The 12,724-nt window shown below is 27.4% G+C and overlaps 1 protein-coding gene across 1 annotated transcript in view; it reads left to right on the top strand.

Annotated features, from left to right (window-relative positions):
* Pka-C3 (Protein kinase, cAMP-dependent, catalytic subunit 3) overlaps window positions 1-12,724 on the top strand; it is a 49,888-nt gene extending 37,164 nt beyond the window's left edge. The window contains exons 7-8 of the mRNA XM_036358204.2: window positions 6,800-6,877; window positions 12,471-12,724. Coding sequence (XP_036214097.1) covers window positions 6,800-6,877; window positions 12,471-12,596 — 204 coding nt within the window. The 3' untranslated portion in view covers window positions 12,597-12,724. The remainder of the gene's footprint in view (window positions 1-6,799; window positions 6,878-12,470) is intronic.

Here is a 12,724-nt window from a genome sequence, read left to right on the forward strand (position 1 = left end):
CAATTTATTTATACATTTGAGTATGCATTGCATTGCCTTTATGATAGCATGAGAGAAAATTTAGATGCTAATGTTGCGTATGAATTTGTTTGTATAAAGACATGTTTGATTTCCGCAATTTTTATAAAGGATTTTGAATAAGAAAGGTTTTGTAATAAATGTTGGCAACCAAATTTTTTTTTAAGTGTATGATTATAATAAAATTAAAACTCAAACATTAATAAAAAATTTTTTTTTTAATTAAAAATATATAAAAAATATATTTTAGAAATTTAAAAATTACACAAAAAAAAATTATTAATGCCAATAAAATTTGTTTTATCAATATTAATTTTTATTTAAAAAATTTAAAACATATGTATATAAAAAAATAAATTATTAAAAATACCTTTAAAAATTTTAAAAAATAAAAATAAAAGCCATTAACTTTTGTAAACTAATTTTAATTAAGATTATTCTTAAGACACTTTTTAATTACTATTAATTTTTTAATTAAAATAAATTGAACAAATTATCAAATTAGTCGAAAGAGAAAAAAATTCAATAAAAACTATTAATTAATTAAATATATAAAATTAAAAAGTATTTCAAATATTATAAATAAATTTAAAAAAATATATTTAAAATTATTTTAATTATTTGCTTAAATCATAAATTATTTAAAATTACAATTTTTTTAAATAACTTTTTTAATTATTTGAATAATTTATTTAGAATAATTATAAATTTAGTCGAGAGAGAAAAATATTAATTAAATAAAAAGTATTTAAAATATTGTAAAATTTAAAAATAGTAGAAAGTCCACAATACAAAAATTTTAACGCAAATATTTTCACTTAAAAATTTTTTATATAAAAAAAAATGTATTAAAAAATGCATTTTAAAAACAAAATTTTTTTTATTTAACATTCATTTAAAACTAATTTTTTAATTATTTAAAACTATCTTTCTGTTATTTGAAAAATCTAAAAAATTATTATTAAAATATCAAAAAAGAAAATTTTTCTAGAAACTAAAATAATTAATTAAATTTGCATAAATGAAGTTTTTTGTCATTTAATCTTTAAACAAATATCCACTATTTAACATTTTTAATACAAAATTTTTAAATACAAATTAAAAAAAAATTTAAATATGATCACAATTTGTATATAGACCAATTTTTTTCATTAAAAATTTTGCTTAAAATTTATATTTGTTAATTAAAAAATTATTATAAATACATTGTTTTTTTTTTCAAAACTTGTTTTAAATTAAAAATATAAATTTAAAATTAGTTGAAGAAATGAAAAGTTTATACACGCATTCCCAGCAATTAATTTTTATAAAAATTTATTCGATACAAAATGAAATAAATATAATAAATAAAATGTTTAGTATACAATGAAAAAATAATTGAAATTAATCAGTTTGCAAATATTTGCTTTTTTACAGATTTCATTCTTAATATTTGATTTTTACTTTTTACTTTCGATACATACCTATATGACTTTTATGACCCACTAAGCAACTCATAAATTTTCTCTACACCTTTAATTGCTTATCGATTTTTAATTCCAAATGAAAGCAACTAAAATGTATTTTATTTGTTTTGTTTATGCGTGTTTTTAATTATAAAGTGTATTCTTATTACAAATATATTTATAAACATCTTTAACCTATTCCTGTATTATTTATTATTATTTAAGAAATTCTTTAATTTTCTCACTCACCAACAAACATTTATTGTACGTGTCTTATTTATTTTTCCGTACATTTTAATTGCTATTTCGTGTACTCCATTAATTTTAACCCCTGAATGAGTAATGAATGGGTTAAAAAGCTCAATTCTGAAGTTAAATGTATGGTGTGGAAGGAATTACTTGTTTTAATACTCATACTATGAGGGAACGCGAATGACACCAAATTTTACGGTTATTTAGTCATGACTTAAATACTGACGCTATGATAGATGTGTTAGAGATGGATAAGGGAATTAATATACTGAAACTTATATAAGTATATAAAAATATTCTGAATATCTTTTAAACGAATTCTTATACCAAAAATCTCTTGTAAATTAACAACAATAATTCACATTATTCAATATTTCTATCTCATTCATATATTTATGGTTGCTGCCTGCTTCTATTCTTCACTGCTATACAACAAAAATAAACACAGCAGTATATACATCAAGAAAACCTTTGAAAATGTTCACTTTCAGCTTGAGGTATTGTTAATACCATTTGATTTTGCTGTCAAAGTAATATGGTTATTCGAAATTGACTGACATTTGATGGACAATTGAATGGTTTCTTATAAAAATACAACCAAGTGTTTATTTATAAACACGCGTATAATGTACAGGAGAAGTCTATATATACTTACGTATATGCTCTAGTTCAAAATGAAAAAAGCATACATATTTTTAAAATTGTGTTCAAGGTTATAGATTTACACTTCTGCATGTTTATTAAACCTAGGCATAGGCAGGCTTGTTTTAGAAATTGCGCTAAGGGTTGTAGATCGAACACTTTAAACGTTAACTAACCTTAAACCAGCCAGAATTTTTCTAGACAGACGCAGAGTGGCTTCATTGTCTGTGAAAAGCATCTTAAGTTTTTAATGATTCTTTCCGCATGTTTTAGAAAAGGTGTCAGTTAAAAGTGTTTAAGTTTAATAAAATATAGTTAAATATCACTAAGAAACATTCTGTAGACCACTTTCATTCATAAAATCAGACATAAACATGTTTTTCATAACTTTTTTTTGAAACTTCGAACAAACTTAATTCGAAAGGGTTCTAAAGAGTCAATTAATTTTACTCTTTTAATAAAAATCATTATTTAATACTAGAAATGTGTTTCTCCAAAATCTTTATACGAATAAAAAACCGAAAATAATTAAAATGTATATGTATTAAAAGTTCAGTCATTTCAATGAAAGCGCGGTGTTGCGCTTTTTATATAAAAGTGAAAGCTCGGTGTTGTGCTTTTATAGAAAAAGCTCATTTCCATAAAATTATGCATCTCTAAAATTGAATGAATTTTATAGTTTTTTTGGTTGATTTTTGTGGGAAAAGCTTCTTCGGTCACCACAGCCACCGGCTGGGAAATGGCATGTTTGTTTGACTTAAACACAACAAAGAAGACTGTTCTTGTTCTTTATCGGCTTTGTATATATTAATCGGGAATTTAAAATGGTCTTTAAACGACTCAGCTTTATTTTATTTATAATATTCCATTTTAAAGACATGTGATTTGAATTCAGCTGAGATGACATAATATCTTTGCTACCATATATCAAAATTCAAATCCGATTCGTTTACTCAAACGCAATTGTGTTGAATTATTGCCACAAATATTTCTCGCAGTTGGATTAATTGTTCTAACGCATTTGTGTCAGAACTTTCAAACATTTTTTTAATAAGTTATGGGCTTATAAGATTTTTTAATTATAAACGAGTAAACATTTCAAACTTTTACTCACATTTCACACCTAACCACAATCTCCAAGTATATTATCGATCATAAAAATTATCTAAATGCGTTTGCGTCACTTTTTAATTATATTTTCAATTATATATATAGACAAAAGAATATTTTTAAAACTTTTTTTTATTTTAAATTTCAAAAAAGTTATGTGAACAATCAGCAAAGCAAACATGTACGAGTTATACAATTCATTTGCATTGTTTAATAACTTGCCGCTATTTATTTTTCTATGTGTTTTTTTTAATTTTTAATCAACATTTGAATATTGAAATTTTTTTCGTTTACTCAACTTTTTTCATTTTTATATGTAAACAAATTTTGTATAAATATTGAAAATAATTTGCAACAAAAATTAGCATTGCATTTGGTTTTAACTTTTTTTATTTGCTTTTCGTTGGTTAATATAAAAAAATTCCAAAATTTATTTGCCAATGTTCAAGCAATTATACGAAAATAAGCTGTGCAGCAGCAAACAAATTTGAGCGCAAATTTTTTTCTATGTTATGAGCAATTGCTATTAATAGGCAACATATTGCTAACGTTGTAAGACCACACACAAACATGAAAATATTTTTTTGACCCCAAACAATTAGCAAAAAATATTCGAATTTCAAAATACTCGCTTGCAAATAAACAAAGCGCTTATGCGCTGCTATGTTATGTATGTTATGTATGCATATGCCAAAGCATGCTGCTCATATTTAAGTGCAAAATGTAAAGCGAAAATCTTTTGGAACTGCACCAATGTGGTCTCTTAAAAAAAATAATGCGAAACATGGCTCGCCAAACAAGCAGGAACAGTTGTTGAGCAGCAGGCATGACGTTCGAATATAATACACGACAAAAACACTAAAAATATATTTAAAACCAAAAAATGTGCATATTTATTATAATAATTACTCGTAAAATTGTACCGCCGCCAGGCAAGCTGTATCGCCGATCGTCTACCGATTTGTTTACACGATAAAAATATGCGCAAGCAAAAAGAAATATACTATATTTATGTATGCATGTGTTTAAATTATTTGCACATTAGACACATATACATGCAATAAAACTTTTGTTATGATATGAATTTTATGCACCATGTGAAAAATGAAGAGTAGAGTATGAAAAATTTTAATAAAAAAATTGATAAAAAAAAAAAATTTTATTTAGAGAAAAGTACTAAAAAAATAAAAGAAAAAATATGAAGTTTAATACAAAAAAAAAAAAAAAAAATTAAAAAAATTAAATTAAATTAAAAAAATATTATGAAATACAAAAATTAAAAAAAATAAATAAATAAATAATGAAATTAAAACATAAAAAAACATAAATTATAAAATGCAAAAATTCAAAAAAAAAAAATTTAATTAATCAAAAAATAATAATTAATTATAATGAAGCTCAGCTATACAAAATGAGCTTAAAACAATGTCACAGCATTGGTGTTCAAAAATCATACAAAAGTGAAATTAGTATGTATGGTAGTTTCTTTTTAGTTTTATAGATCAGTCTTCATATAGAGATTTTGTGAAATTAAACATATGCCTCAGTAAAATTAAGGTTCGTAACTGGTTTAAGGTGTGACAAGTTAATTTTACTACTTATTAGAGTGGATGTCTGACAACGCACCTAGCCCTTTAGGAGACCTACAAGTATTGTGAAACCAGCGGTACTAAAATTCTCTCACTTTATTATGTCCTCTCTGCACCACCCCATTCTTTTTCTATACAAAGACTTACATTTGCATAAAAGCTCTTTTATAGTCTCCTCTTATGCTAGCTTCTAATAGCTTCTACAATAGTCATTGTATGATGTCTGCTGGCATGTCTGCCAACTTAACAGTGACCTGTTAGCACACTTAGTAGGGTGTACTTATGTCATATCTTTTGAATTTTAATAGTCGTCATAAGCGGCCCATACTCCATCCATGCCACGTTTACCTGCCTCGATTCAGCTTTTCTTATGTACAACCTCAATGAAAGTAAATATAATCTACTAATTATATAATATATAGTTCTGCTTCTCTTATAGTTCTTCAAGCAGCGTCAGTAAATCGAGTTTAGCGCATATTTTAGTGGTTAGTATTATCAACTTCGCGTGAATATTAATCATATTAGAAAATCTGCTTTAACACGCGTTAAACTCTACTTTTTTCGTGTTTATCGAGAGATTAATCGGGTTTCAATTGAGCTCGATTATAACATTAAGTAATTTTGTTGTTATATTAAGGAATTTAGACACATACATATATTTATAATTTTATAGTTATGTTTTTACAGTTATGTCGATTATTTTTTACTTAAGATCAGAGTCTTTTAAATGCAAAAACTTAAACTCCAGTTTAATGTGCAAAATTTACATACGTGTTATAATCGTTTCTCTCTCAATAAGTTTACCACTCTAATAATGCATCCTTAACTCGAATTAAACACTAGTTTTTTGGTTTTTAAACGCAAAGAGGCTGCAAAATTTTTTTTTCTAAAATTAAAAAATGTATAGCTTTACAGGCACTATTTGTATAGATACTGATTAGTGATTGCTGGCACCACGCTGAGCACGTGTGGTTTTAATTGATTTAAAGTTTAATTATTTTTAAATAATTTTAGTATTACTCTTTCAGCACATGATTTTGAAATTATGTTGTTTTAGCAAAAATCTCATAAAACCGTTAAAAATAAAGCAAATGCAAAAAAATAAAAATTATGTGGAGTGAGAAAAAAAAGTAATAATAATAAAGACAAACACATCATTTTATAATTATTTCAGTTAAGTAAATAAAAAAATATTGTAAGACATCTACTTTGCTCATTTCCGTGCCAAATTGCTGGTAATTTTAAGCATAGCATATTTATTTAGTAATTAGTGTCTATATTTATTTCTAGTCATTCATTTATGCTATTGCAAGTAGATATATTTGTATTTAACACATATAAATATATATAAATATATATATATATATATATATATGTGTGTATGTATATAACTACCTAAAATATAGTTCTTTCATTTTTCTAATATTGAAAGTGAATTTGCTTTAATAAATCCATTCTGTTTTCTTTTATTTTCATCTGTGCCACCTTCGAATGGGATTTTCGCTCAATGTACGACACGGCGTATGCGGCTGCCAAAATGTATGCGCGTTCAAAACGATTTATTGACAATATGCAAAAAATAACTAAAAATAAACACATGTATTTTGAAAAAATCCAAAAAAAAAACGAAATTCAAAACTTTTTTGTTGCTGCTAACGGTACGTGCTGTTATTATGATGCTTGTTGTTGCGCCTGTTAACCATATGTGCCCGTTGCTTTTGTTGCCGCTGCCTGGCATAATAGAATGGTGCCGATGACGTGAAGCGACATCGATGGTTTAAGAATTTGAATTGGAATGACGTCTACAACAAAAAACTAAAGGTAAGCACAAGCGACAAATTATCGTCTACAACAAAAACACATATACATATGAACCTCAAGAAATTCACTTGTGTATAGTCCATGTTCATTGCTGCCGCACCGGCACCTTCACCCACACGCGCCCTAATCTTTATTTTCATTCATTTAAGCTACACGACACGAGCGCTTTTTTTTTGCACCTTTTTCCTATTTTCTGTGCAATGAAATTTTCATAAATCTGTCGCGCCAAAAAAAAAAAAGCAAAAAAGAAAGGCTGCTAGTTAAAATTGTTAAAGCAAAGGAAAAATAAATTTAGTGCCATTTAATTATAAGATTTAATATAAAATAAACACAAATAGGCAGTTAAATACAAATTTGCAAATTTGGCCCCGGAAAATATAAATATAGGAAAGAACAAGAATTAATTTTGTAAATTGAAAATTTTAGCGCAAATTTTTACCATAAAATTCTAATGTTGCAGTTGAGTACAGAAAAGAAATTTTTTAAACAACAAAAACCTCATTTTCGGTAACTGCCCACACAATCAGCGCGCTGACGTACACGCCACTAGCCAAGTTCATTACAAAATACTCGGGTATGTGTGCTGCATAATTTTTGCACGAATCGACGTCACAGCAGTTAAAGTGGCCGAAATGAACAGTGTTGGATGTAAAGCTTGAAAAAAGTTTAATTTTGTAAAACTTCTCTCTAAAATTTGGGTTCTATAACTTCAGAAGTACAAAAAAATTTGATTTGAAATTTCGGTTACTAACTCTGTCAACACAAAAATAGGTGTTTAAGGCGAGTTAAAAAAATTTTGTATACAAACAATTTCTAGCACTAAACACTTAAATAAACTCGAGTTTTTGCAGCTATACTAAAATTGGCAGCTAATTTGGGCTTTCCCCAGCGATTTATATTTCGTTAACAAACTCGAGTTTAATGTTTGAGCTGTTACAAGCAACTATAAAGTATTCTTATAGCAGTGTTAAAATTTTTTTTAAATAATTTGACATTTTTTGTACTCAAATGATGTTAAACAAGTCTTTGAAAAATTTGGTTTATTTTTGTACAATAATATAAAGTTTTCCATCAAGCCAAAAAAATGGTGTTTAAGGGGAGTTAAAAATTGTGATGTGGAAAACTTCGTGCCCGTGAGTAGTGTTTAGTGCGAAACACCAAAAAAAACAAAAACGTGTTTAGTGATAAACACCAAAAGTATCGATAAACTCGAGTTTATGGCGGAACGATAATGTACGATTATGGATATTACAACCCTTCTAGGTTCCAGGAGCACAAAATTATGTAATTTTACGGCAACACATCAGTTTTTAACTATTAACTCCGAGTTTAACATTTCCAATTGGAATTCGTTTTTGTAAATATATAAAATATTTTTAGTCAAAAAGGAAAAACAAAACTGCGTTAGCAAATACAAGGGTGTTTCATACACACTAATCCGTCTGAAAAAATTAATACTGAATGAAATAACGTAGATCAAGATAGATAAGCTCCTGAAGACTTGGAATAATACATAGAGATTGAGGAACAAAAGTTTTAGAATTTGTAAAGCGTTAGGTTTTTCTTAAGGTTTTAAAGAACTGAACCGAGGCTGGTTGTGTATGAGAAAAAGATGAAGGGTATCGTATCATTCGGGTTAAGGCCTTCATAGGTGTAAGTTTATATTATATATAAATGTTCTACTTAGAAATATATTATTTTAAAAAGCCATTACAGGATTTTGAATAAAAATGGTTCTAAAAAATTTGATGAAAATATTTTGATAGAGTTAAAGAGAACTACACTAACTGCAAAAAATATATTTCACTTCAATTTCAACAGCTGTTTCAGACACTCTTTATTGAGTCAATTAGTATAATTTACACAATAAACATAATTTGATAAATAACATTTCAATACTTTCCATATTAGTGTGGCGCCTACACTGTAAACAATTAATCTAGCATCACGCCCCTTAATCACCCAGCACAATTACTTAAATTTTTTTCAACACTTTTCATTTTCATTTATTAACAATAAATTTATCATCCCTTTTAACGCCACTGTACTTAGCTATACAAATGTGCAAATTTTCCAATCCTCTAATAATAAATATTTTCACATTTGCGTTGTCAACATGCCCATTTTCAATAAGAATTATATTGCAGCCGTAATGCAGGCAAATTAAATTGCTATAAATCACTATATTTGACATTGAAAATAGCAGTTTTCTAAATCCATAATTTAAACGAATTCGTACCGCAATTCATGAAGCGTCTAAATATATAATTAGTAAAAATATTTTTTCTACAAATACAGCTTGCTGTGCCGCTAATTAATTGCAAATCATTTAAGTGTCTTACGCGTTGCGCTCTTCATGGTTTGTTGCGGTATTTCGAAAAATTTTCCACACGCTTCATTGGTGGTGTGCACTTTGATTAATTTGCTCACGAAGCACTAATCAATCCTTCGATTAGGAAATCAATCTTTATTCAATTTATGTGCAGGCTTTGAAAAGAAAAGAATTATGTTTAAATAAAATATATATAACAAATAAAAAATAACAGATTTATTTCAAAAGCAATTTGCTTTGTTGTAATTAAGGTCAGAACTGATTTTTTTATAAATTAATTTTATAAAAAAAATTTTTAGTAAGGCGGTATAAGATTCCATTGCAAACTTTATCCTGGCCTTGCAGCTGATCCTGTCGAAAACATTATCAAACCACATATGTAATATATGATCTAAGAATTCCCATAACTAGCCTGCCAAACCTTATGTTAGCTTCAGCTCAATTTTTCTACCACTTAGATTTATGAACGGTATCTGATAATTACAGGTTCTGAACTTTATAAGATACTGAGTTTATGAAACCACCATCTTTTCATATGGGCTCACTACCGTTCCCATGATAGTCGGAAAAGTAATCGGAATGTACCTGGCTGATATTTTCTGTCACTACAAAAAATTGCAACGTGGGAACACTAGCGTACAGTTACAAATATTCCTAAAGACCCCACTTAAGCTAGGCCCAGAGCTAAATATAAGTTATGAATAAAAATCGTATTTTCTTCACCAACTAACTCAAGTATAGACTGTTCTATTACTTAGGTATATTCATAAACCCTTACAAAAAGATCAGAGTAGTAAATTAGCAAGTTCCTTCGTACTTCATACTCATTCATACAAGGTTTGTATTTATATATCGGCGATCTAACCCTGTTTCAATTAGCAAGTGCTTTATTGAACGATCCCGTAGAAATCACGTGACAACCTTGGGATCTACAGATCCCTTTGGTTAGCCCAAATTAATGTCATAAAAGAAAGCGCTTGAAGTTTTCGTCATCATCATCAGGATTGTATGTAAATATATATCTCTGCAAAAAGGATCTTAACGCCTGTTTTTCTATACTTAATTGATTATACCAGTCTATTTTATATATAACAGCTGTTTGATTCGCCACTAGTCAAAGTTCGTCAAATCATAGTCAGCTGATATTAAGTGCTGCCTACTTCAATTGTTTAACTTTTGGTGCACTATGTGCTTAGTCTTATGTTCTCTTTAGCACTGCTGATAATAAAAATCATTTATAGTTTCAATTTTATTTCTAAAAAATATGTACATATTTTCTGCAATCTGTTTCTAGTCGACACTAACCTTCTTAGTTTAAAAGTTCAATAGCATTTTGAAAATAAATAAACATTTAAAACCTATATTTTTGAAAACATCTGTTAGCTAATAGTAATTTTTCGTACGCACCACGCACAGCGGGCAGTTTTCTTCAAATTTTGCTATTTGTCAATGCGTTCTATGGCGGAGAGAGCAATAATATAGTTTGCAAAATTATATAAAATTCAAATGAAAATATACAAGATGAATTAGTGAACATTTTAAAAAGAAAATAAGCAATACATTTTTTTTTTTTTGGATGCTGTGTATATCTTTCGTGAATGCTATATTTTTGGTGCGGCTTTCTAGAGTGTGATATATAGTTGCTTCTGTTGTCATATTGTATGTGCTCTCTGGCTACAATATCTTCTCTAGCCTCTAATTTTTCCTACTGGGTACTACAGCGTACGCTATATCACTCTCTTACTATTCTATTTGACAGTTGTGGCAAATGGCGCTGCACTGTTTGACCTAATCGCCTCTTTCGGCTACTCACTTGCTCACTGCTGTGCATTGGCTATTGTTTGTTGTTTATTAGCGGCTAAGCTGTTGTTAATGCAACTGCAATAAATCACTGCCAATGGCGCAGCGAAAGCAAAATAAATCTACTTAATGTTGTTCTTTCTATGTATTTTGTAGATTTAATGTTTGGTAAAATTTTGGCAACAATTAGTTTTCAAAAAAAAAAAATAAATGTTTTTGAAGAAAATATTAAATGTATTTATTTCCATAATTTGTTGAGTGGCGCGCGCAGAATAGATGGTTTTGAATTTTATTGTTGTTACTGTATGGCTAAACTTACAAACTGATGTTTAATTTGTATGTTGTTGTTGGCGTCAGAAGAAGCAGCGCACGTGCGTCAACACTAGTTATGCTTTTTTTATGAATGGCGATTTTAGTTGGGAAATCTCGTTCGCACATAGTCGGTTGGCATTTTACAGTCGGCGATACAATGAAAATTACAACAAAAAAACCATGAAAATCACAACAAAAGAAAATCTCAAAAATAGTAAACATGGGAATTTCAACAACAACAAAAAAAAACATTAAAACTACAATAAAAATTATAACAAAAACTTAAATTTACAACAAAAACATAAAATGTACAATAACAAAAATTAAAATTACAACGAATAAAACATGAAATTTACAACTAAAAATATTCAAATGACAACAAAAATATGAAAATTACAAGAGAAATAAAGAAATTTTAATTAAAAAGCATGAAAATTACAATAAAAAAAATTAAATTACAAAAAAACATTAAAATCACAACAAAAAATATAAAAAAACAAAGAAAATATGAAAATCACCACAAAACCTTCATTGAAAACAAAAACGCTGAACATGAAATTTGCAACAAAAAATCATGAAACAAAAGGAAAATTCCAAAAAAAACATTAAAATCACAACTACAAAAAATATGAAATTTCTAAGAACTAAAAATAAAAAAACACAAAAATTACAACAAAAAGCACGAAAAGTATATAACGAACACAAATAATAAACATAAAAATTATAACCAAAACCAATTAAAATTAAAAGAAAAAAACATAAAAATTACAACAAAAACAAAAACTTACCTAAATACATGAAATTTACAATAAAAACGCATGAAAATTAAAAAATAAAAATAAACACATTTATCAAAAACGAAAAAATAAAATAAAAATTATAACAAAAAATTCACGAAAAGTATAAAATGAACGCAAGTGATCTGCGAAATTGCGCACAGCTTGCAATATTTCAACGCTCCTACACTGTGTACATAACCTAATTAATGCAGCATATGCAACATTTTTTGTGTTAGCACTCATTTCATTGTTTGTATATTTTTCGCACTTTGAAAAAATACTTATTTCATTTCGATTATCTTTAGTTTTCACGCGGACGCTAAAATTACCAACTAATAAAATTTATTTTTTTTTCTTCACCTCTTTGCAGCCACCAATAATTCCCGAAGTCAGCTCCGATGGTGACACGAGCAATTTCGACGATTATCCCGAGAAGGATTGGAAACCCGCCAGAGCAGTAGACCAAAGAGATTTGCAGTTGTTTAATGATTTTTAAAATATCTAGTTGCTTAAGTTTTGTAGCCTGTATTTATTTATTACCTACCTACTAATGATAATTAATATAATTAAATAAAATAATGATATATAAAATTAAATTAGAATAAAAATATAAATCACAGCTGA

Source organism: Bactrocera oleae, chromosome 6 (genome assembly GCF_042242935.1).
Source record: "Bactrocera oleae isolate idBacOlea1 chromosome 6, idBacOlea1, whole genome shotgun sequence".
NCBI lineage: Eukaryota > Metazoa > Arthropoda > Insecta > Diptera > Tephritidae > Bactrocera > Bactrocera oleae.